The sequence below is a fragment of the Barbus barbus genome (genome assembly GCF_936440315.1).
Source record: "Barbus barbus genome assembly, chromosome: 6".
In the NCBI taxonomy this organism is placed as follows: domain Eukaryota; kingdom Metazoa; phylum Chordata; class Actinopteri; order Cypriniformes; family Cyprinidae; genus Barbus; species Barbus barbus.
This window is the reverse complement of record NC_136734.1, coordinates 17018336-17045070: the sequence shown is the minus strand read 5'-3', so window position 1 is coordinate 17045070 and position 26735 is coordinate 17018336. Positions and strand designations below refer to the sequence as shown.

Sequence of the window (26735 nt, the reverse complement as noted above, 5' to 3'; positions counted from 1 at the left end):
AGACATTAAACTATCCACACATTAAATATAAACACTTAAACAAAATGTTAAGATTTAGCTCTTAATAAACAAAAAGAAAAAAAAACCCAGGTCAGTAAAGATAAAGTTATAAAGTTATATTTTATTTCTCTGAAGCGGAGTAACAAAGTGTCCATAATGCAAATGTATAAAGTAGGTCAGAATTATATTGACCAAACACATTGCCTCTGTATAAAAATACTCAGATTCTGATAATAAAAATGATAGTTCTCTAGAAGAGATTGTATAATTTGGCTGTACAATGATTTAATAAACCGAATTAAAATGTTTTGATTAAAAATAAACCCCTTGTCACTAGAATGTTGATCATCTACACATCTATAAAACAAGTAACACTAATAATGTAGAGGTGATTGTGTGTTTCATGTCTCACAAAACAATTCTTTAAAAATAAATAAAAAAATGACAATCACAGATTTCGACATTTTGTTTATATTAATCTGTAAAGCTCTCTTTGCTTTCACATTTTTCTCGGCCATTTATCATGAACAGAAAACCTTTTACTAACACTTCTCTTGCCCCAGATCCCTCCTTTAGGTGATTTTCTTCATATGTGTCATGTTTTCTGTGTGAACGAAGACAGGTATCTGCATTACACTCAGTTTGAACAGAACCTGCTCAGTCATGACACCTTTGCCTGTTTTTCAGCTCTTTTGGGTGTGTCTGCTGCAGCCGAGTCAGTGTTCTGAGACATGGAGATTTCCGTAATATTATTTTCTGTATCCTTCTTCCTCTTCTTTTTTTTCTTTCTAATATCTGCTGAATCTCCCAGTGAGATAGTAATGTTGGCCTGTCTGTCTGCATTGTTGTGTTGTATGATTGAGTCAGTCCTTGTTGTTTGTACAGTTTGTAGTTCAGCTCTATCATCCGGTATGTGATTTATGCTTTCGTTCATTTCCTTGTTTTTCCGTTCATTTCCTTGTTTTTCGTTCTCTTGGATTTCTTTTTAATTGCCTCAAGTGATTTCAACATCGGGCTCGGAGACTTTTCAAACGGCACTGTATGATCAGAAATTTCCAAAGTCAATTCACCACCTACATTTGTGATGTGATCAGAGTTTCTTTTTTTCTTCCTCTTCCTCTCAGGTGTGATAGTTTTCTGCATTTGTGCATCAGAAGAGCTGAACTCAGAACTGTTATTAACAGACAAGCTTGATCGTTTCCTCTTCTTTTTGGGTTTAGTGTAATTTGATTCCGCTTCTGTTTGTTCAACAACATCATTTGGTCTTTCTTCAACAGTCTCTTGAGTAGTTGATCTATCAGTGACATTATCAAACTGAGACACTGATTCTTCACTGCCATTCTTCTTTTTCTTTTTCTTCCTCACTGATTTTAATCCTGTGATTTCCTCTGATGTCTGTATATGCTCAGGTTGTTCGGTCTCAGGAGCTTCAGAAGTTTCATTTGACAGGAAGTCTGTATCACTATTGTCCTCTAGATGTGCCGTCTTTGTCCTCTCTTTGTCTTTTCTCTTCTTTTTTGTTCTTTTGGGTGCCATCTCAGCAGTTTGTGACTCACTGAACTGATCCATCTCAACTGAATGAACATTTTCTGCACCAGACTCTGCTTCCTCTTGCTCTTTTAATTTGTGTTTTTTCTTCTTTTTCTGTTTACTGGTAAACAAGCTGTCTGAAAGGACAGGTGAATTCATTTTTTCCACATGTTCTGTTGTGTTTTCTGACTGCAAATCTGACACAGTGTTTTCCAGTCCAATGATATCATCAACTTGAGATGGAGAACTTGCATTCTGACTTTTCTTTTTGCGTTTGGCTACCTTTAACATGTGTGCTGCATTACCTTCCAAATGTTCCACTGCACTGCCATCGCGTGGCTTTCTTTCAATCATCTTTTGTGCCATCAGCCCAGAGACCGCATCAAGCTGAGACGCATCCAGATTCACGTCAATAGATTCATACTGTTGTTTGTCACTTCTATCCCTTTTTTTCTTCTTTTTCTTCCCTGGGCTTAATTTAGTTACACTGGGTGAAGGACATCTTGTAATTTCCTCTGATATCTGTAAATGCTCAAACTGATTGGTCTTGGTGGCTTCAATGGACTGAATCACATTATTTCCTCTCATTTCTGAAGGTCTATCATCCATGTGGTCCAAAATTTCATTTGATGAGCTTTCTCTTGATCTTTCCCTGTCTTTGTTTGCTCTCCTCTTTTTGGTTTTTCTGGATAGCAAATCTGTAGTTGGTGACTCACTGTGTTGAAACAACTGCACATTGTCTCCAATATCTGAAGCAAGTCCTGCGTTCTTTTGCGCTTTTAATTTCTGCTTTTTCTTCGTTTTCTTTTCCAATAAATCTTCTGCGCTTTCTGACTGCAAGCCTGACACTTGTTTTTCCAGTCCAATAATGTAATCACTTGAAGGACTTGCATTCTGACTTTTCTTTTTGCGTTTGGCAGCTTTTAAAATATGTGGAGTATCACCTTCTAAATGTTCAGCTGTGTTGTCATTGCTTGGCCTTTCTTCAATGACCTGTTGTTCGACCACTCCATCAACATGATCAAACTGAGACATAGAACTCCCCTCCAGATCAACAGATTCATATTCTGGCTCTTCAGTCTCATCTCTTTTCTTCTTTTTCTTCTTCTTTACGGATTTTAATGTAGTTACACTAGGCGTTGGAAATCCTCTCGTCTCTGGAACTTCACTGGATTGATAATTTACTCTTAACTCGACTGGTCTATCAGAGTCCAAAGTTTCATTTGATGGGATGTCTGTAGCACTTTTCTCCTCTACATATGCCATCTTAGTCCTCTCTTTGTCTTTTCTCTTCTTTTTAGTTATTTTGGATGTCAGTTCAGCAGTTTGTGACTCACTGAACTGAACCGTCTCAACCGACTGATTTTCTACACTTCTACACTTTAATTTGTACTTTTTCTTCTTTGCCCTCTTAACCTTTGTGATAACACTGTTATCTGCCACCGTAGATAAAACACTTTCCTCCAAGATCTCTGATGTCTCCTCCAAATGTAAAACCGATGCGTCCATTTCCTCTTCATGCAATTTCTCTTTCTCTCTGGGTGTTGTTTTAACTACAGTGATGTTATCAACTGGAGATTCAGAGCTCACATCTACATTTGTATCACACTGTATGAAATTAGTTGCACCAAATTTTTCCTTTCTCTTTCTTTTTCTTTTAATAAAGCTCAGTCCACCATTTTTAAACAAAGGAGTCTCCTGAGGATCTGTTTCCATCTCCTTCATCATCCTTCGTTTACTCAAGATCAGGCGCTCAGATGAAATTGAGTAAACTTCTTTTAATGGTTCATCAGCTAGTGGTAAATGTTTAGATGATGGTTGCACATTCATGGTCTCCTCTACATCTGTGACGTCAGAATCCTTATGAGATCTTGACACTGCTTTTCTCTTTTTATTGTTACACTTTTCCTCTTTCCTTGAGAGCAGTTCAGCATTTAGGCCAACAGGACTCTGGTTTGTCTCTTGGGATTCTGGGTGTTTGGTACGGTTCATGTCTCGAGTTGTAAACTGCTTGTTTGGTGTTCCTGGTCCAAACACGGACACAGATTTTCCCTCAGTCTGTATTTGAGTTTCGTCGCTGTCGTTGTCCTCATGTGCAAGGCGGTCACCATCACACCATCTTGGTGTTGCTGGTCCAAATATGGACACAAACTGTCCTTCTGACTCTATTTGAGTCACATCACTGTCTTGATCACTCTCCTCCATGTTCGCTGTAATAGATGGCGCTTTATGAATTTGATTGTTCTTATGTTTCTGACTGTTCAATGGCCTGAATAAATCCTCTGAGCCAAAGTCACTGTCAGTCTGCTGAATATCATTCTGTATAGAAATATCTCCCCCTTGAGGTGACAAGAAAGAATTGCTTTTGTTGAGCAGGTTATTGTCAGACATCAGGTCAACCTCATGCTCCACTGCTGGTTCTGCAACTGCCTCCACAGAGTTTCTTTGTCTGTCTTCAATTACCGATAAATGATCTCCATGCGAGTTCTCAGCACACTGGACAGAATCTGAGTGCTCAGCATAATTTAATTCAGCTTCTGTATGTTCAACAACATCATTTGGTCTTTCTTCAACAGTCTCTTGAGTAGTTGATCTATCAGTGACATTATCAAACTGAGACACTGATTCTTCACTGCCATTCTTCTTTTTCTTTTTCTTCCTCACTGATTTTAATCCTGTGATTTCCTCTGATGTCTGTATATGCTCAGGTTGTTCGGTCTCAGGAGCTTCAGAAGCTTCATTTGACAGGAAGTCTGTATCACTATTGTCCTCCAAGAGTGCCGTCTTTGTCCTCTCTTTGTCTTTTCTCTTCTTTTTTGTTCTTTTGGGTGCCATCTCAGCAGTTTGTGACTCACTGAACTGATCCATCTCAACTGAATGAACATTGTCTGCACCAGACTCTGCTTCCTCTTGCTCTTTTAATTTGTGCTTTTTCTTCTTTTTCCATTTACTGTTAAACAAGCTGTCTGAAAGGACAGGTGAATTCATTTTCTCCACATGTTCTGTTGTGTTTTCTGACTGCAAATCTGACACAGTGTTTTCCAGTCCAATGATATCATCAACTTGAGATGGAGAACTTGCATTATCATCATGCTCCATGTGAACTGCTGCTTCTGTAACTGCCTCTATAGAGTTTCTCTGTGTCTCTTCAATTACCACTAAATGATCTCCATCCAAGTTCTTAGCACACTGGACAGTCTGCTTAGTAAGTCGATGTCTGGAATGGGCAGAATCTGAGTGTTCAGCATCTGAACATGAAGCTAAAACCTTGTGTTGTTTTTCCTGCTCCATACAGAGAGTGTCAACAGACAATTCTGATGATGTCCTGGCTGCAGCTCTGCTTTTGGGAGCTTCGAGTTTGTTTTTTGATTGTTTTTTAACAGAAGGACTTGCCTTGTCTTTCGTGGTAGATTTAGTTGTTTTTTTCTTCTCTTTTCCTTTGGTGTTGAATAACTGTTTTTCATTGTCGTTTGAAAGTGAATCTTGGACCCTCATCTCCAAGAAGGATTGTGGAAGCCATTTTTGTTTGTTTCCTTTAAAGTAATTTAGAACAAAAATGGTTCTATCCTGGAAAAAAAAAAAAATACATTAGGTGAGCATGACATGATCCTTCAGAAATGATACTAATATGCTAATTGTCTGATCAAGAAACATTTCTTAGTATTATGAAAGTATTAATTTCTTTAAAAAAAAAAATACTGCCCCTAAAACGCATTAGTATCGTACTTAAAAAAAAAAAAAATTATATAAAACTAAAGCATATTTTGTACTATGTAAGTCCATAGTAATTACATACCACTTTTGTGACTTCATGATCACTGTTGTGGTCGTCCCCATCAGAGTTATCAATTAGTCTGAAATTGAAGTTTATTCATCATGAAAAACTATTATATTCTGTTTAAAATTAGATTTGTTTTGTTTGTTTTGAATTAGAACTTACTCAGACTCCAGAAAGGATGGACTGATTGCTCTTCCCATGTTCACACAACCCTCCTCGATTTTCCTTATGCATTTTAAGAACCCTCCCATTTCTGAGTTCTAAAAAACAAATGGAAATTTTTAATATACATACATAATTTAATATGTTATAGCATAGGAATGTAGATGTAGAAGCCCCATTCGACCACTCCAGACCTGTCCACACATCTGGCATCTCTGAGCAGTCAACGTGTCATCAGTCATCACTCACAGTAAAAATCAATACATTTGCCAAAATGCCAAAAAGAAATTTAATTTCCTGAAGAAATGGGATAACCTTTCACAGGTGACAATGTGGTTGGTTGTGCTTTTAAATGTGCAATCTCAATATTAGAGGTTTTTAAACTACGGTAACTTTTAATGTTGTGCTAGCTAACACCTTCGTCTTATTGTCCCAGTTGAAAAAAGTGCTGTAAAATATTTTTATTTCAGTACACTTTCATAATATACTTGAAGTACTGTTTTCACGCTCAAATTTTGTACTTAATATACTAAAAATTATTCTTAAGATTAAGAATGGGGATGCGCATAAGCTCTTTGTGCTGCTCTGTATTGGAGCCTTTCGTATTATAATAATCTTTCATTGTGCAGAAAAGTATTAGTAGTCTTTCTTGTTCTGTCCTATCTATCATATGTTGCTGCCTTCATTACTGTCCTATACATTTAAAAGAAATGTCTTTTAATTTTATAGTATATTTATATATAAAATGTATTTACTTGTTTTTTCATTAATGTATTTTACAACAATACAAAGAGCAGTGTGTAACATTTTACCAGATTTAGTCTTATTCACTTATTCATTTTTATTTGTAAATGAAAATAGTTTAATACTATTTTTGTCCGATTATGATTATTAGAGTGTGTGCAGAGCATTTTACGGAGGACTATTTCCTGAACCTGGGAGAGCAGCCTACAATGCAAGCTGTGCACAAAGGCTGTTTCTATAAAGTGGGGCAATTCCAACTTTGCAAGGACACTCTGGCGCTTCTGACTCACAGCCTGTAAGTATGTTTTCATATTTAAAGAATTTGCCACTGACTAAGTCAAACACGAGTTTTGAGCAGTGTAGAGTAGCGCTTGTTTGTCGTTTCACCGATCACAAATGCAGACATGTATAAGTCATTATAATCAGTATTTATGTCTCCACTGGATGCAACAAATACCTCGTTTATAATGGGTTTTATTGTTTTTGTCTCGTTGCGCCAGGACACGCCATCACAATACGGTAAAGGGCGTAGCATTTCAGTCACATGCTTTAGGTATTCAGCCAATCACAACGCACTGGATAGCTGGCCAAACAGAGCACACCTCGCTTCTCAGAATGATGAGCTTTGTAAAAATCGATGCGTTTCAGAAAGGCGGAGCAACAATAATGTACAGTATGTGGAATATAATGTGTTTTTTTAACTTTAAACCACAAACACATTGCATTACACCAAATAATGTTATTTTTACCAACGTCATATGACCCCTTTAAATATCTGGTATTTAGTATACTTTTGCAATTGCACTGAAGTACTACTGAAGTAGAAATATACTTTTAATTAGTGTATTTATAGTGTGTAACTTTTACAATTTTATTTAGCACAAAAAACAAGAATATACTACAAATGCACTTGCTTGTATTTAAGTATTTTTAGTGCATTCAAGTACACATAATTTTTACCTGGGGATTATTAAAGTTATTGTATTAGTTTAGCAAAATCATTTGCTGAGGTCCATCACAGATATAGATATTCATACATGTAAACACTTGAGCAATTTGACTGTGCATCTCAAAGCATAACTATACACATGCTGGCTTTGACCATTCCAACATAGGGAACAGGTTATGGATAGCAGGTCAAAGAAACAGCTGATAATGAGGCATGTATGTACAGTGGTGGCCAAAATATATTAGAACTCTAGTATTTTCACCAGCTAAAATATGGGTTTAAACAGTTATTTCTATCTTTTGCTGTAGTGTGTCAGAAATATCATTTTACATTTCCAAATATTCATTTTGCCAGTAATTATAATAATCCAGTGAGATTTTTGTTTGAGTCTGACAACAGTCAGTGCTCCACACAGAGATCAGATCTCATCATCATCTAGTCTGTCTGGAATGAGATGAAGAAAGAGAACAAACTGAGACAGACTAAATCCAGGCAACATCTCCAAGATGCTTCAAGAAACCTCCCTGCAAAGCTACTGTACTGTTAAAAGTCTTAGGCACTTGTGTAAAAATGCTGTAAAATGAGGATGCTGTCAAAAATAATGTCAAATAGATTTTCTTTATCATTTAACTTCAATTAACTAAATTAAATCAACATTTGGTGTGAGCATCCTTTGCGTTTAAAGCAGCTTTCTCCCTAGGTGCACTTGCGCATAGTTTTTCAGGTAGCTTTGCAGGTAGGTTTCTTGAAGCATCTTGGAGACGTTGCCACAGTTCTTCTGGATTTAGCGGTCTCAGTTTGTTCTGTTTCTTTGTGTGACTCCAGACAGACTGGATGATAATGAGATCAGATCTCTGTGTGGAGCGCTGGCTGTTGAAAGATTCCTTGTGCAAACAAAAATCTCACTGGTTTTTTATAACTGACTTAAAATCATTTCTTAGCTGCTGAAAATACTAGTGTTCTAATAATTTTGGTCACTACTGTATATCTATGATCACAAATTCACAACAACCAGGGACAGGACATAGTAAAGTTCTATTCATGCACTTAATTTTCCATGTTTATAAAATAATTGACGACATAAGAAATGCATACACAAATTAACCCCACCTCTAGAACCTGGTGCTTCTTTGCGGACAGGTGCTGTCGTCGAAGTGATTTCAACAGAAATGGAAAGGTAGCTTTTCGAGGAGGAATATAGATGGAACTTTTTCTTCTCTTGGAGTGCTCCGGACGCTGACCTCCACTTCCTCTGTCTTCATTCTCTCTCTCATTAACAGAATCATCAGAGACGCACTCTCGCAGTCTCTTAAACGATCGAAGACGTCTTCTAGTTTGGACTGCTTTAGTCCTAGACTGTGTTATAAACAGGCTTTCACCAGAGTCACTGTACAAGGGAATGCAGAGATATGATGCAGTGCATGAGAAAACATGTTCAAGTGAAAGATTTCAGTAAAATTAGATCATATTTGTGGTCTTTGCAAACTTATCGATTCACTGAAATTTCATCTCAAAACATTATTAGATGATTTTATGGTAGGATTACACAAAGATTAAACTAATAACTGATTATTCTGATCAAAAAGTAATCGGGATTATTTTGTTTGAGAAATTTCTTTTTACATTTCATTAGAATTGTTGCACTCATGAGCAAATTAAGAAAATGTCAACTCAACTGCAAGGTTTATTTTAATTTATTTCTCTGATTATGAAAACTGGTATAACCTAGGGCTGTGCAAATAATCGATTTAGATTATCATGCGCATCTCGTCAGTAAAGCCGGTTTCGTGATTAGTAGTAAATCGCCATCACCTGCTTTCAGATGGAGTGGCATTTACTACACAGAGCCGTAGTTCACTGACAAGCTAGGCAATATCACATTCATAATCGAAGGCGATTCGTCTGGGATTTACTACGAATCACAAAACCGGCTTTACTGACGAGATGCGCGTAATAATCGAATTCGATTAAATGCACAGCCCTAGTATAACCTTAAGGAGCTTCTCTCAAAAGCTAAAACATTAAAATTCCAAATATTACAATAATTACAAATTATGTTAATATTTCTTTAAAACAACAAAATAGACTTTGTATTGTAGCACATGAGAAACAATCAAGCATTTTAAAATATCAGAATCAGAATCAGAAAGAGCTTTATTGCCAAGTGTGTTTGCACACACAAGGAATTTGTCTTGTGTTATGAGCTTCCAGTACAGAAAGTACAAACATAGTGCAGACAACATATAATTTAAGGTGATAAAGAACACTAATAATGAAGAAAATAGACAATAATTAAGAATAACAATAGTGATAAATAATAAAAATATACAGAAAAGAGACATGACCATAGACAGAACTGTGAATGTGCATGTGTCCTATGTACAGATGAAGGTTTGATGGGTTATTTACAGATGTACAGTACCAGGGTGTGTTATGTGTTGTTCAGGTGGGATACGACCTGGGGGGAAAAACTGTTCTTGTTTCTGGCTGTTCTGGTGCTCAGTGATCTGTAACGCCGGCCAGAGGGCAACAGTACAAAGAGAGAGTGAGCTGGGTGTGAGGGGTCCAGAGTGACTTTCTTAGCCCTTTTCCTCACTCTGGAGGTGTAAAGTTCTTGGAGGCTGGGCAGAGGGGTACCGATAATTCTCTCAGCAGTCCTAACTGTCCGTTGTAGTCTTCTGATGTCTGTTTTGGTAGCTGAACCAAACCAAACAGTTATAGAAGAACATAGGACAGACTCGATGATTGCAGAGTAGAACTGTTTCAGCAGCTCCTGAGGCAGGTTGAACTTCCTTAGCTGGCGGAGGAAATACAGCCTCTGCTGGGCCTTTTTCACAATAGAGTCAATGTGATTGTCCCACTTCATGTCCTGGGAGATGGTGGTTCCCAGGAATCTGAATGACTCTACTGAAGTCACAGTGCTGTTCATGATGGTGAGTGGGGGGAGAGCAGGGGGGTTTCTCCTGAAGTCCACTATCATCTCCACAGTTTTGAGCGTGTTAAGCTCCAGGTTGTTAAGACTGCACCAGACAGCCAGCTGCTCAATTTCCTGTCTGTAAGCAGACTCGTCACAGTGCTTGATGAGGCCTATGACTGTAGTGTCGTCCGCAAACTTCAGGAGCTTGACAGAGGGGTCCTTTGATGTGCAGTCATTTGTGTAGAGGGAGAAGAGCAGTGGGGAGAGAACGCAACCCTGAGGGGCGCCAGTGCTGATGGTGAGAGTCCTGGATGCGAGTTTGCTGCTGCCTGTCTGTCAGGAAGCTGGTGATCCACTAACAGATGGAGGAGGGCACAGAGAGCTGTCTCAGTTTGTCTGAGAGAAGGTCAGGTATGATGGTATTGAAGGCCGAGCTGAAGTCCACAAATAAGATCCTTGCATAATTCCCAGGTTTGTTGAGGTGTTGCAGGATGTAATGCAGTCCCATATTGACAGCGTCATCCACAGACCTGTTTGCTCTATAGGCAAACTGAAGAGGATCCAGCAAGGGTCTAGTGATGTCCTTCAGGTAGGCCAGGACCAGTCTCTCAAGTGACTTCATGACCACAGACGCGAGTCCAGTGATTTTGGGCTTTTGGGGACGGGAATGATGGTGGAGCATTTGAAGCAGCAGGGAACTTCGCACAGCTCCAGAGATCTGTTGAAGATCTGTGTAAAGATGGGGGCCAATTGGTCAGCACAGACTTTCAGACAGGCAGGTGAAATACCGTCTGGTCCTGAAGCTTTCCTAGATTTCTGTTTTCTGAAGACCCGGTTCACATCCTCTACACAGACTTTAAACGCAGGTAGAATGGTGGGGGAGGGAGTAAGGGGGGTTGCAGGGGGGGGTGAATGTGTGAAGTGCAGATCAGAGCTGGTGCTGGGTGTCAGTCTGGCCTTTTCAAATCTGCAGTAAAACACATTGAGATCGTCAGCCAGTTGTTGATTCTCCACAGACTGTGGGGGTGGTGTCTTGTACATGGTGATGTTCCTCAGACCAGTCCATACTGACGCCGGATCGTTGGCTGAAAGTTCTTTTTTCAACTTCTCAGAGTAGTTATTTTTAGCCACTCTGATCTCCTTTGTTAGTCTGTTCCTGGCCTGGTTATACAAGATTTTATCCCCACTTCTGTAAGCGTCCTCTTTGGCCTGACGAAGCTGTTTGAGTTTCCCAGTAAACCACGGTTTATCATTATTCAATGATAAGAATGTCCTGGTGGGGATGCATATATCCTCACAGAAACTGAAATAATAATTTACAGTCTCTGTGAGCTCATCCAGATCGGTGGCAGCGGCTTCAAAACACTCCAATCAGTGAGGTCAAAACAAGCTTTTAAATCTTGCTCTGCTTCATTAGTCCTTCTCTTAACAGCTCTTAATACAGGCTTAGAAGATTTGAGTTTTTGCCAATAGGTCGGTATGAGATGAACCAAACAGTGATCAGAGAGCCCCAGAGCTGCCCGTGGGACAGAGTGATATGCATCTTTAATTATTGTGTAACAATGATCCAATATATTACTGTCTCTGGTGGGACAGTTAACGTGCTGTCTGTATTTTGGCAGTTCGCGGGAGAGATTTGCTTTATTAAAATCTCCAAGAATGATTAAAAGAGAGTCCGGGTACCTTTGCTCTGTTTCAGACATTTGTTCGGCCAGCTGTTGCATCGCGGCGCTCACGCACGCGTCCGGAGGCACGTACACATTCACGAGAAGGGAGGAGGAAAACTCTCGGGGTGAATAGAACGGCTTACAGTTTATGAAGAAGGCCTCCAAATTAGGAGAACACATCTTCTTCAGAGTTGTTACATCTGAACACCAACCTTCATTTATGTAGAAACATAGTTAACCACCTCTCGTTTTCCCTGTTAGCTCCGTGATATGAAACTAATGGTGGTTTCTGACGGCATCAGATCATAATCTGACTGCATCATAATCTTAACCTTTACCTCCACACCAAAATCTCAAATGGACAGAAAGGGATTCATGTTTTGTGAATATTTAAAAAAAAAAAATTTGTGACGCCAGAGAATGTTGTGTACACAAAAATCTTGTCAAGCACCTCGGTCGGTCCCTATGTTCGGCGTGGATTATCTGGTAATGTGAGGCGTTCACTGATCGAATCTTGTACCTCCCGATCTGCTCGTACACAAATCAGGGCCACCACGATCATGTCAGAATCAGAATTAGCTTTACTGCCAGGTGTGTTTACACATACGAGGAATTTGTTTTGGTGACAGAAGCTCCACAGTGCGATAGAATGACAGTGACAAGACACAGATAATAAAGATAATATGCAAATATACAAAATAGACGTGCAAAATAGCACAAACACAAAATAGACAATTTAGTATGTACAGGTATGTTAGGTGCAAATTTGAAATGTAATAAGTATGTGTGTTAATAAATAAATGTATGATAGTGTTGTGTGTTTCATGTTTATTGTTAAGTGTTCAAGTGTTCATGAGATGGATTGCCTGAGGGAAGAAACTGTTCCTGTGCCTGGCCGTTCTGGTGTTCAGAGCTCTGTAGCGTCGACCAGACGGCAACAGTTCAAAGAGGGAGTGTGCTGGATGTGAGGGGTCCAGAGTGATTTTGTCAGCCATGTTTGATATTTAGGATTTAAATTGGGATGATGACGGCTATATGATTACGTCAGTGCTTTCACAATAGCCAATGCGCAAACAGCTGCTGTACGGCTCTGTTGGATAGCGGAGACGGAGGAAACTGCTTCTTGACGTTTTGTAGTAACACAACTGTCTGTATAATGTATCGAAAACGTATCACAAACGTGAGGAGAAAGAAGTGCTGAGGTGAAATCGACTCAGTTTTGAATGTACTGTGTGAGTGCAGAAAGCTGCTAGCTAACATATGTAAACATAACTGAAATATCAATGATGATTTGCTGTATGAGATCACGTGAGGCGCTCCCTCCGGCATGATAATCTTAATATCTTGCAGTGTGTGATGCGCCACGATTTTCAAATCTTGCAGTGTGTTATTTTACCGAGGAATTTACCAATTAATTAATTAAAAATCCTACAATGTGATTTCCTGGATTCTTTCCCCCCATTCTGTCTCTCTTGAAGTGTACCTATGATGAAAATTACAGGCCTCTCTCATCTTTTTAAGTGGGAGAACTTGAACAATTGGTGGCTGACTAAATACTTTTTTGCCCAACTGTATGTTTTGTATCCAGTCAAGACTTCGAGAAACTTGTTCATGCTTTTATCACTAGCAGGGTGTAACATAGACTCCTCACTGGCATTCCCAAAAAGACCATTAGCTACTGCCAGGATAATGACCAGAACAAATAATCTGAGTACATCACACCAGATCTAAGATCTTCACATTGGCTTCCAGTTACATTCAGACTTGTCTAGCTGTTTATAAATCATTTAATGGCCTAGGCTAGAATCTGAATACATATTTATAGACACTGTATTCTTTGTGACTAAACCTAAAAGATCATTCAAATCATCATAATAAAGTAGGGGTGCTCCAATTGATCAGCTACCAATCACTATTGGCCGATAATCGCTTTGGGATGTTTGATTGGCGGCCTCTAAAAAGGCCGATCTCAAAAAACAAACTCAACTTGATGACGCACCTGCCATGAGAGGTTTAGCACTAGTGGTCGACCGAAATGGGTTTTTTGAAGGCCAATGCCGATATCTTGGAAAGCAGGGTGGCCGATGGCTGATATACACTATATTGCCAAAAGTATTGGGTCACCCCTTCTAATGAACAGGTTTGACTACTTTAAACATTGTACTCATGGAAATTATTAAAGTAGTCAAACCTGTTCATTAGAAGGGGGTGACCCAATATTTTTGGCAATATAGTGTAATTTTATTTAATATTTAAGAAATTTGAAATCATTTGAAAATGGATTAAAAATATAAATGTAAAATTAACACACTTATACTTTAAGACAAAGTATTTTTCACAAATAAATAAATATTTAATAAATATTAAATAAATTATAATTAAACAGGAAGTAAAAACTGTATCCAACAGGTCACTTAGTATTCAGGGTAGTTTGTGTGCTTTGGGATCGATATTTTTCAAATAAAGCCAAGGTAATACTCATATTACATACAGCACACATTGAAAATGACATGAATATGACAGTGGGCAAATGCATAAAGTAGGGCTGCCACTAACGACTATTTTTATTTCGATTAATCTAAACGACTAATTTCCCGCAAAAAAAAAAATCAACAATTTTACTTAAAAATATTATTAAACCAAATGAAATCTAAATTTCTATTAAATCCTTTTTTAAAGCAAAAGTAAAGTGCAAAATAGAGTGCAAGAAGCAAGTGTCCATCTCAAAGTCCAAATCACTCAAATCAAAATTCAGTATTATAGTGTAAGAATGACAACATATCCACGTCTTCTAGTCTACTACTAATAAAATTATAAATCAAAAAACTATTTTTAAAGAAGTATTTACCAGAAATATTATTTACCAGAATTTATTTAGGTGAAAAATGTAAATGTGCAGTATTTCTGAAAAAAAAACTTTTAAAAAAAATATAAAATCAATTAATTGGAGATGCTTTTTATTATTAAAATTTAATGGAACAATTAAAATGGAATCCAGAAAATAATGCAAAACAGAATTTGGTACAGATAAAACTGTAAATCTCAATTAATTAGACTAATAAAATAACAAAACTGAATTTGGAAATACAACGGATTTCATAGGGCCCTATAATTAATTAATTAATTAATTAAATATATATATATATATATATATATATATATATGTGGTAATAAAAATGGATTTAAGTAAAAAATAGCTTTTAAAATGACTTAAAGTACATATATAATAGCAATGATGCAATAATAATTAGTACAAATAAAGTATCAAAAGCAAGAAATCATATGGTTTTATTGAACAAAACTGTTAAAATACATAATGTATTCTAAACAATAGAGCTAATGTACAAAGGCCTGCAGGGGCGCCGACGGCCTGACGATTATTTTTACACATTACTGTTTAATATTGACCAAGCACCATTTAATTCAAATGTCCACTTAATCTTTAATATTTGTCCATTTCTTTAGGATAGAAATGCTACAGCCGCTGAAATTAAATGAATATGTGGACATCAAACCGTGTAAACTCAGAGTGAGGATTTGAGCTTTTATTTTGAAACCGCGATGTATTCTCCTGTGTTTGTGTAGATTTGTAAATGATTTACCTTACAATCTGATGAAATGGTTCCCATATGAAGGTTATAACAAACCCAAACTCACAACAACATGCAGAGATGAGTTTGAGATGCTCCACATGTGAATGATAACAGTTTCTGTGGAGCTACTGTGAACGCAGCCGCTGTGAGACGCACGTGCTTAACCTACACGCATGGTAATAATTAAAGACCATATACTGTCTTAGAACTGCATCACATATAATTATTTAATTAAACCTTAGCGTTTGTGAATTCACAATTATGCTTAATTATGAAATTTATTTTTAAATGGGTTTAATATATCATGGAGCCTTGGAAAATAGTCTAATAATGTGTTTTATGGATTCTCGTCCATGAAATGCGCCACTTCCGGTATTTTGTCGGTTAGTCGACGATTTTTAATAATCGACTAGTCGCGACGAATCGCGACAGCCCTAACATAAAGTAACATAGTTTGAAATCAGGAGTTTTAAGCTGGTTGATTGCGCATCTCTAGTGAAGCTGAACTCTCCTCCTGTCAGCATTCACACGGACCGACCGTCACGGAGAGAACACGCAATCATGCAGGATACAAATGCACACTTCACAAGATCTAGATTCTACTAAGTCTGCAAGTTTTGTGAAATTAAATATTAGTCATTCAAAGATCTGTATAAATTATATAAATGCGTATTTGCTGAATGCTAACGGCAAACGAGAAAGTATTATAATTTTTGCTTTTCTATTACTTATAATATTAAAGCAATCATTATAATACTTTTTTATACATGTTAATTCCTTTGTTTAACTGTTCTATCTGATTATTAGATAGACTTCTATCCATATTAGACAGAACTGAATGATGACGGCGAACAAGAGGGAGAATGAGAGCGCTGTGTGCTGCGGTTCTCAGCGCCGTCAAAATAAAAGTCCCACATCGTATATGACAGCCAAACAGAAAAATGTATCGGTCGACTACTATTTAGCACGACATGCAGCGGCACCGTCTCAGTCTCTGCCTGGCACGGGTAAAATAATTATAATGCTATACGTGTTCAATTCATATTTCTTAATTAAATAAAGTAATTTGAAAAGTTTCTGTGAGAATTTCACAAACAGCTTGAGCAGGGGCGGAGCCAGACGATGTAAACATTCGGGGCTTAGCACAAAGCTAGGGGGGTCCGGGGGCATGCTCCCCCTTTGGGGAGATTTTTTCCCAATTACGTCAGCTAAATGCACTATTTTTCAGGCTGTTTGAGATAATAGAATGCCTAAAAATCTATACACTATCTGGGAAAATTATGATAGTTATTCAGTAAAAAAAATAAAAAATAAAAAAATCAAATTCATACAAGCTGAGTGATGACGTCATTTTTGCCGCACGCACCTTCGCGCTCGTGCAGACGCGTCGAGTACTGTCCGACACCACGCAAGGTAATAGAGCTTTTGTTTCATTTTTTGCCGCTCCTGTCAGAAAGACTGAGAGGAAATGAAACAAAGTTGAAGTTATTTTAAAAAACCTAAAAGATTCGGGCTTTTGACAAAACATTCGGGGCTTAAGCCCAATTAGCCACCCCCCCCCGCTCCGCCACTGAGCTTGAGAGAATCTGCTCTCTTTTTCTCTCTCAATGCGCAAATGGCTTCAATTCACATCGCGTCTGCACGCTGCACAGCTAACACGGGAATTGTCATTTACACAATTGAGGCAGTGTTGCATCATCACTAAAAGTTTATAAATTGCATTCCTTTTTAATTCTTGCCAGTGTTTAAACCATTCAGCGCTCGCGCACTCTCCTGGAGACCATGCGCTAATGCACACTCAAAGCGCACACACAATGCCAGGTTCACACACACACCGTTTGCATTGCGTATGCGGTGCGTATTTTTTCCGCACTTATGTTAATGGATTAAAGCATTCACGCTGCTGTGACTGCACACGGTTACATTCCAGGAGCGGTGCAGCACTCGTTTCCGCTGCACGTGCTGAATTAAAGTGACAGCACATTGTTTGTGGTAAATATGAACATGGATTGATTGACACTAGAATGTAGTAAATTACACCATAAATGCATATAATTAAAGTCTACTGTGTTCCACAGTCAACACATAGGCTATGGCTTTTTGGCTAGGTTTAAAGGAAAAGAGCACTTTTAGATAAACAAGGCAATAATAGATGGCACTCGTGGAGGTGATAAAACAAAGTTCTTCATTGAATTAATGTCCAGTGTAAAAAAGAATCACAATGCTGAAAAAGCATTTTAAGTAACAATGTTTGGATTTGAAATCAAAAATAATGGATAAATGTTGTGTTTGTAGTAAACAGGCATGGATCAGGTGCACCTGTGTGAAAGCACAGTCAGTGCTGCTTCTGCACCGCTTACATACCACACATGGACTGCATACGCACCGCAAACGGAGTATGTGTGAACTTGGTCTAAAAGGAACATCTAACACAGCTCATGAAATCAGGCTTGTGCTGTGTGTAAGCTAATGTGCAACAATTGCACGATTGTCAAAACAAAAATGCAGTGCATAAATCAAACATTTAGGTGAGATAAATATATATTTTTGAAAAAGGTCAACCCCCCTCCCTCTCCCTCCCTTCCTTTAAATAAAAAAAAAAAAAAACTAAAATCCCCTCACAAGAGTCACCTAAGAGGGGAATTCATTTTCAAAAATGAAATTCAGGCCCTGAATAAATGTATAAAAATCTTGACTGGATCATCATAAATAATTGTACATGATAAAAAGAAGGCTTTATAAAGAGTATCGGTGATGGTATCTGAAGATACTGCTTTCTGTGATCGGTCTCAAAAATACTGATCGAAGGACCCCTATAATAAAGTCAATAAGCATAAAAGTGTTCACCCAAATAAAGGACAGTCTGTTTAGCAGTTATGCCACACACAGCTGGCACCTACTTCCAGATGTTGCACTATATATATTAAGGGCAGTCGTGGCAACCACCACCCTCAATACCACGACTGAGGTGAGACCCTTGAGCAAGGCACCGAACCCCCAACTGCTCCCCGGGCGCCGCAGCATAAATGGCTGCCCACTGCTCCGGGTGTATGTTCACTACTGTGTGTACACTTGGATGGGTTAAATGCAGAGCACAAATTCCAAGTATGGGTCACCATACTTGGCCACACACCACTTCCCTCCCCTTTTTTATATAATTTTAGTTCTGAAAATTTGAAAAATATTTATAATACATTAAATTAATTTATTTTTAAATACTATCAAATATTTTATTTGTTTTAGTAATTTCTTTAGTCATTTCAATCTAATTTCTTACTTTAAGGCCGTTAGTGTAATTTCACAAATGAGTGCTGAGGAAAATTAATTAATTAACATGAACTTATTAAATGAAGTTAAATTGATCCCAGTGTATGTTTAACCTCTCACTGAGGTATATGAGGCAAAATATTAAAAGATTAAGAGAAGCAACACAACCACACGTCTAGTTTCCAATACAAGTCTTGTTTTACCTGTCCAAGGAAGTTTGGTGGACTGTAGCATCACTTCTTTTCTCCACGGTGCTGGTGAACTGCTCAAAACACTCATTGATAGAGTCGACAACATCAGGCGGAGGAGTTTCGAAGATGAGCTCCGAGTGCGGATCAATGTCGATCAGATCTCCAACGTGCGCCACAACGGGTACATTCTTCCGCGTGCTCGGCGACGCAAAGTGGGCTGTGTTGTCTTCGCTACCGAGAGCCATACTTATTCAGTCCACTGATCTGGTCATGTATTCCTTACCACGAGAGACTTGCGCGATGTCGAATATCACCGATTTGTGCGGCCTCGACGGGTGTTTATGAAACACCGATTGTTTCTGCAACAGATTAAGAATGAACACAAAAGTACTGGTCAAAAAAAATAAATAAATAGCATATCAGAAAATGCTGTCTTTATGCCAAACATATCCACGTGTTGCACAGTTCTGTTTTCATTTAGCGGGCGCAATCCAGTTCCGCTCAGGAAACACGTCAGCTAGTGTTGTAGCGCGCATGCGCACGTAATCCATCCGTCTCTAAAGAAGACTCGCGACATCGCATTCAGAAGGGTTCTGCAATCACATTGATTTTGTGGTGTTTAATAAAATTATTCCACTTCTAGGCTTTTATTTGAAAATGTATGTTCGTGAATATAAAACTTAGCAAATAGTTTATCATATGTACACTGTGTAGTCATGATTCCCAAGAGACATGTTCCATAATAAAGTATTATAAAATAAATACTTAAGCTCAAAACTGTTTATGCTGAGAAAGGAGGAGCGATACTCAGGGGACGAGTATGTTAAAAAGTATGTTTTCTGGATGGCCAGTCAACGCCAAGTATACGCGTTTTCACGAGTTTACGTGCCGTAGTCATGTGATCTGTCTGCACGCAGGAGTCTGAAGATCAAACACAGCGAGGAGGATGAGCAACACCGACAAGTTCCAGCTGCACGTTCCACATCTCGAGGAGTTATGTCAGGGTAATCGGCGCATTTCATTTCAATATGTGCATTTAAACGGGTTTAGCTTGTAGCATGACTAATTTCTTTCATTGTGCTTGAAAAATCCAAATGACAGGATATGAGTCCAAAGTTCACAGGGACTCTTTTGACTGTTGTGATTTTGTACGTACCTTTAAAACAGATTGTCGAAATTCAAGACGTAATAGAAAAACATATCCGGAATTATAATTGTTTTTGATAGTGTTTGAAAGAAATGAAAGGCACTACAGGCATCAAATAAGAATTCTCTAAAGATTAAACATAATATTAGTAAATTTGTTCGCTAAAAATGTTTTACGCAAAGAAATTAAAATTGTTAAACTTATTTAAATGAAATCATTGAAATTATGTGAACTTTTTGTCGACTAACGTTACAGAAAGTAAATGCATTAATGCATTCAGTCCTAAAGCTGTCAGTATGAAGTCCGTTACACTATTGGGAGCTAAACATGAACTAAAATGTTGTAGGTGCACTTTTAAGTTACCCTGTCAATAATGTCCTTACAAGAATTTTACTAAGGATTTCATGATCTTAAGTGGTTGTTTGCAGCTGGGCTTACATTTCTTCATTGTAACTAATATATTTGTGTATGTCTGTGTGTTTGTGTTCCAGTGCTGCAATCAGGACTGAATAAGAACTTTTCTGATGTAAAAGTGTCTGTCACTGACTGTCCAGATCTTACACAAGAGCCTTTTGGGTTTCCTGTCAAGGGTGAGTACAAATGGTATTTCAAATAGTATTTCATATAATGGTATTTCAAGGTGTTACAGGCTCTTTGAACAACACTCTTTTATTAGGTCTGTGTGGCAAACCTCGTATTACTGATGTGGGAGGCGTACCCTATCTGATTCCTCTGGCCAAACCGGACAAGGTGTGTTAATAAACCGTAAATGTAACTGTCATAAACACATTTGTAACCCTAACCGATGCAAGCTTTCCCCTGTAAGGTGTACAACATGAACACTGTGTCCAAGGAGGTGGAGCTGCCTGGTGGATTTTTTCTTGGTGCTGGTGCCGTTTCCTGCAAGACAACCGGGATGAATGGAGAGGTCTGTATAGCTGCACTAAAACAAGCAGCTTGGTTTCACAGACCAGGCTTAAGCCTAGTCCTAGACTAAAATGTAAGTCTTAGCTGTTTCAACTGAAAGAAACTTGCACTGACTGATCTTAAAATATATCAGTGCCTTTGTTTTGTCTCAAGATGCACACCAGTAATGTTTTTTTCTAAGTACGTTTATAAAAGGTACTTAAAATGTCCAAATTGAACTATGGCCTAATCCTGGTTTAGTCTAAGCCCTGTCTGTGAAACCGGGCTATTTTTTCCACATTAAAATGGTCAGACCTTACGAAATGAAAATGAAATTGTAAAAAAATAAATGAATGAACAAAAGAAATAAAACTGATATGAATTCGCAGTGGCATCGGTAAATGAAAATTGCCACATATGGTGATAAGTTTCTGTTTAAAACTGTCTTATCAACCAAAAAAATAAAAAATCATGACAATACAAAACATTTTTCTTTTAAATAAACTACTTTTTGGATATAGAGTCCAGTGGGGTTTATAATACTGTATCTTTCCTGTTTTTTCATAGTTAATGCCTCTGGTGCTGACTGAAGCTGAAGGAAGACCTGCAGTGAATGCCAGTTATTTTTCATCCATCAACCCAGTGGATGGAAAATGTCTGCAGGAGAAATACAGCAACAGGTTCCATGACTGTGACTTTGGCCTCCTTGCAAACCTTTATGCGTGTGAGGGCAAACCTGGAAAGGTAAGAACCATAGAGACTTTGCTTTCATATCACGCTGACAGAATTCCGGCTCTGTACATCCCAATACTGTGATTTCTGGTTATTACATGAAGTAGTTCCTTTGGTAATGGCCATAAATGATGAAACGGTTAACAGGAGTGAGCTTTCACTAATTATTACATAAAACAAAACCACTTGAAATGGATTTATTTTATATTTTCACAATACTGTTCAAAAGTTTAGGGATTTTTTTAAATAAGTCTCGTTCACCACATTTATTTTGATAAAAAATACAGTAAAAACTAATTATTAGTACATTTTAGTTAAATTATTTGTACATTAGTACGTTTGCTGCTTGATGTGTTTGTGGAAACTGTAATACATTTTTCAGGATTCTTTGATGAATAGAAAATTCAAAAGAACAGCATTTATATTAAATAAAAATCTACTGTAAAATTACGGTACATTCACACGGGGCGTCAACGTCAAAGCCTCTCATTTACTTTGAATGGAGTGACGTCAAGCATTGCCGAAATGAATTGTGGGTCCGTTTATGAATTGTGGGTGTGTTGCTCACAGCAGAAGCTGAAAACTTTTAAGTGTTAACGCAGGCCTCAGCCAATCACATCACCATATGCAAATACCCTAGTGCAGATGCTAGCCAATCGCGTTCGTGCAACAACTGAAAACTAATGTGATTGGCTGTTCAGCACCTAGCTTCAGACATGCCCTCCATCAAGTGTTGACGCCGACGCCCCGGGTGAATGTACCGTTACACATTTCTTTTGTCACTTTTTAATGAGCTTAAAATTTGATGTGTCCTTGCAGAATAAAACAATCAATATCTTTTAAAAAATCTTACTGACCCCAAACGTTTGAACGGTACTGTATGTATTATTATTAATTTATCAGTTTTCACACACAACAAACATTCTTGTTACACAACATTATTATCAAACAGTAACGAGGTTTGAAAAACTTCCATTGCAGGTCATTGAGGTGAGAGCCTGCAGAAGGACTGGAGAGGACAGTCTTGTGAGCTGCATGAGAAAGACCATGGAAGAACGTTATGGGGAGAAGAGCGTGGCCTTGGGGGGAACTTTCGTCATACAGAAGGGGAAGGCAAAGATCCATATCATGGTAACAAAATAAAACATAATTAAAAAATGGACATTTGTAGGGCCTATAAAGCAGTCATTGATAAACTCAATAGAATAAAGTAGCATCTTGAACTAGGATTAAACTACAAAATAGATCAGAAATGATGTGATGGAAGCGTAATCTTTTCACTGCTCTGTCATTAAGCCGCCTGAATTCTCCGCCTGCCCTCTAAACACCAATGAGGACGTCAATAACTGGCTCAGGCATTTTGAAGTCAGTGCTCCACTGATCTTTCAAACTGTCATGGTGTCCAGAGACCCAGTGAGTACCAACCCATCGTGTCATATGACTCATACCTCCATTTCACTAACAATATTATTCTGTATCTTCTCTAAATATTTCATATCAACTCACTTCTGTTGTTCCCAATTCACAGGGTCTTGACCTGAGAGTGGAGCATACGCATGGCTTCAGTCACCATGGTGAGGGGGGCCACTACTACATAGACACCACCCCAAACACAGTGGAGTACCTGGGATACTTCCTGCCTGCTGAGTTTATCTACCGTATCGACCGACCCACAGAGACACACAATATTGGCAGAGATTAAACTATTGACAGTTTATATTTTTATGCATTTAATATGCTATAATTAATTTTGCCCTGTTTACCAGGAGCACTTTATATTGATGAATAGTAAATAAAATAAGTATTGAGCGATTTGAGCAGTTTTCACAATCCAATCAATCTCTCTACATTTACTTGATGGTCAAGCCATCTCAATTAGCTTTTTTTCCCAATTAATTTCAGAGGGAAATTATCCTATTAATTAAAACATTAGTGAACTGATCAGTGAATTTTGACAACTGTGATGCCTTTTTGCAACTGATTTGGTACAGCAACAAATATTGTACCAAATCAGCATATTAGAATGATTTCTATATGATCGTGTGACACAACTTGAGTAACGGCTGCTGAAAATTCAGCTTTGCCATCATAGAAATAAATAACATTTTAACTAACTGTATATTACTTAACAGTATTGCTTTTTTACTTGTATTGCTGATCAAATAAATGCAGCCTTTGTGAACCTTCTTTCAAAAATATTAAAAAATCTTAATCATTCCAAACCTTTGACTGGTGGTGTATTACACATTTTTAAAATATAGTGTGTCCAGTATTCATTGTAACACTCACATGGACAACCAAAAAATAACATAAAGAGACCTTTCACCTGATCGTTTATTTAGGCAAGACCTTATATTAGGCCTGCCTCAAGTTTGCATATTGTCTACTGCCAACTAGAACTATTAGATTAGTACATTTTCAACCAGGCAAAATCATAGGAACAAAGCCTTTAACATTTCAATTCTAATCTGACATTAGGAATCAGCTCTGAAGGTTATGGCTGTGGCAGAGAATGAAGCTGATTGGCTACTTTCGCATGGCTGATGGTTCAGGAAGGGATATGAACTCCATACCATCAGCATCAATCTTCAGAATTTCTCCATTCTTGCTTTCATCTGTCACAAGAATAAGGGAGGCCTTGGCAACATCCTCAGGCCTATAAATAAAGCAATGACATTGAAGTACTTTTCACTGCAAAATCTACTGAAAAGTATATGGACTGTTAACTCACTCCACAAAGTCATTTCTCTCCAGAACCATCTCCTTCAGTCCCTCTAGTTGTGAAAACTGTCCAAAATTGTCCTCTATATTAGAAGAGGACAGCAGGTTAGTCTTCACCACACCTGGACAGAGAGTGTTGATCCTCCACCCAAGGTTGGCCTTCACAGCAGCAGCCTGTTAAACATACAAAATTAATCAAATCTGCCTTATTGTTAGCAAGAGATGCACTCCTCATTATCTTTCAAGGCTTTAAGTTCATGTGAATTATTGCTGTCATTATATTATAAATGTAAAAAATCTTTATATATTACTAAACATACTGCAATAGCACGGCTGAATCCCACCACTGCGTATTTAGTTGCTGTGTAGATGGGCGCTGTTGGCACAAACCACAGACCTGTGGCCAATATGAAAAAAAAGTTGAGTATACATATATACATATACTGTGTGTAGCTACATGTGTATATATATCTGCTACTATTAGATATGGATTTAATTGCAGAAAAAAACTAATATTGTGACATATTGTTACAATTTAAAATAACTTTTCTATTTTAATTGTAATTTATGTCTGTCATGGCAAAGCTGTCAGCAGTCATGCAATTATTACTCCAGTCTTCAGTGTCTCATGATCCTTCAGAAATCATTCTATTTGGCTGATCTGGTGCTCAGTTACTATTAGTTAATTTATTAATGGTTCTTATTATCAATGTTGAAAATAGTTTTTGCCGTTTAACATTTTTGTGGAAATCATGATGCAGTTTTTTTCCTAAAAAAAAAAAAAAAAAAAACCTTAATAACCCTAAACTTTTGAATGGAGGTGTATCACTGTTTCCACAACTGTTTTCAACATTGATAAAAATAAAAATTTGAGTTTCTTGAGCACCAAAATCAGTATATCAGAATGATTTCTGAAGGATCATGTGACACTGAACACTGGAGTAATGACTGTTTAAAATTCAGCTTTCATCACAGAAATAAATTACATTTAGACAGATAGTCCAAAATGCAGCGGCTACCAGGTCAAGAAAATATGATCATATTACGCCAATTTTACAGTCTCTGCACTGGCTACCTATTAAGTTCTGTATCATTTACAAAATATTATTACTTGCCTATAAGGCCCTAAATGGTTTAGCTCCTGCGTACCGAACTCATCTTCTAGCTACAATCCAACCCGCTCCCTAAGGTCGCAAAACTCTGGACTTTTGGTAGTACCTAGGATAGCAAAGTCCACTAAAGGAGGTAGAGCTTTTTCACATTTGGCTCCCAAACTTTGGAATAGCCTTCCTGATAACGTAATTATGTCTCTATTTGTTTCTCTGTTTCTACCACGGGATTAACATCCCAAGCTTCAGTCTGGATCCAACCCTTAAATGATCTGAGATGACCGAACACCTGAGAAAAGATGATGCCAACCCCTCAGAGGACCTCAGAGGATGCCAATGCTCAGACAATATACAGAATTACCAAATGTTGCCACAAGTTAAATATATTAAGGTTCTGCAATACATAAATATATTGTGGAAACTTCATTTCCTTTAGAGCTGCTTTGCAACGATTTGTATCGTAAAAAAAGCTATACAAACAAACTTGAACTTGAACTTACTGTTTTTGCTGTATTTTCAATCAGTTAAATGCATTTTATCAAATAAATATATAATATACATATTATACAATTTTTTTTATTGATTGACAAATTTAGTGTATTAAGTTCCAAACCTGCAGTAGATGATACGTTGATAATTGCCCCTTTGCTACCAGGATTGTCCTTCATGTACTGCAGAGCCAGATATGTTCCCCTCACCAGTGCAGACTATAAAAGCACATGAACAGTTCAACATGTTGCCCGATGAACAGGCAGACAGACAGATAAACTGATGCATTATTAAAAATCATACCATGTTTATGGCAATGGTTTTCTCCCAGTCATTTTCATTCACAACCCCTGCATTGTTGTACACAATGTCAATGTGGCCAAACCTGTCCACAATTTTCTGAAAAGCTCCTGAAAAAAAATCTGATGTTATTTCTTTATTCCCAGACAAATTAAAAGACAAAAAAAAATAATCTTCATATACCTATAAATTCCTCCTTAGATGAGACATCCACAGAGTAAAATTCAACCCTGTCAGGTCCATATTCTTCGGTAAGCGCAGCCTTTAACTCTTTTCCCAGTGGTTCATTCACATCAATGAAGGCCACCTGTAATCAAAATGAATCTGTAGTTCAGTATCATATAGTGCAGTAAAATGTTGCTATGAAGCTGGTTGACTGGGTTCTTGACATTTATACACATGCAATCAAACAAGACGACTAATTACATTTGACCCCTTTTTTAGGAGTATTTCGACAAAGGCTCTGCCCAAACCCTGAGCACCTCCAGTCACCACAGCCACTTTATTCTGTAATTCCATCTTCAGTCACGTTC

The 26735-nt window shown here is 37.7% G+C and overlaps 3 protein-coding genes across 5 annotated transcripts; 1 reads left to right on the top strand and 2 right to left on the bottom strand.

Annotated features, from left to right (window-relative positions):
- Positions 1-108: 108 nt before the first annotated feature.
- Positions 109-19391, bottom strand: pho (phoenix). Its single transcript, XM_079418504.1, has 5 exons — positions 18811-19391; positions 8274-8550; positions 5471-5568; positions 5327-5384; positions 109-5097 (listed from the first exon to the last, which is right to left on the bottom strand). Exons 1-5 carry the CDS (start codon positions 19041-19043, stop codon positions 931-933), a joined length of 4833 nt encoding a protein of 1610 aa, XP_079274630.1. The 5' UTR covers positions 19044-19391; the 3' UTR covers positions 109-930.
- Positions 18738-25075, top strand: LOC306870921 (ester hydrolase C11orf54 homolog). 3 transcript variants are annotated; one of them, XM_079418508.1, is made up of 9 exons: positions 18738-18979; positions 19716-19802; positions 20437-20535; positions 20622-20695; positions 20772-20873; positions 21419-21595; positions 22565-22714; positions 22880-22996; positions 23112-25075. In XM_079418508.1, the coding sequence occupies exons 2-9, from the start codon at positions 19745-19747 to the stop codon at positions 23283-23285; spliced, it is 951 nt and encodes a 316-aa protein (XP_079274634.1). In that variant the 5' UTR covers positions 18738-18979; positions 19716-19744; the 3' UTR covers positions 23286-25075. The 3 variants fall into 3 exon arrangements, with proteins under 3 accessions (XP_079274634.1, XP_079274633.1, XP_079274635.1); XM_079418507.1 differs by lacking the exon at positions 18738-18979 and adding an exon at positions 19341-19628; XM_079418509.1 differs by lacking the exon at positions 18738-18979 and having other exon boundaries at positions 19697-19802.
- Positions 23900-26735, bottom strand: LOC306870922 (15-hydroxyprostaglandin dehydrogenase [NAD(+)]-like). The gene is made up of 7 exons (XM_079418510.1): positions 26629-26735; positions 26386-26509; positions 26206-26312; positions 26027-26120; positions 24625-24701; positions 24315-24478; positions 23900-24239 (listed from the first exon to the last, which is right to left on the bottom strand). The coding sequence occupies exons 1-7, from the start codon at positions 26719-26721 to the stop codon at positions 24110-24112; spliced, it is 789 nt and encodes a 262-aa protein (XP_079274636.1). The 5' UTR covers positions 26722-26735; the 3' UTR covers positions 23900-24109.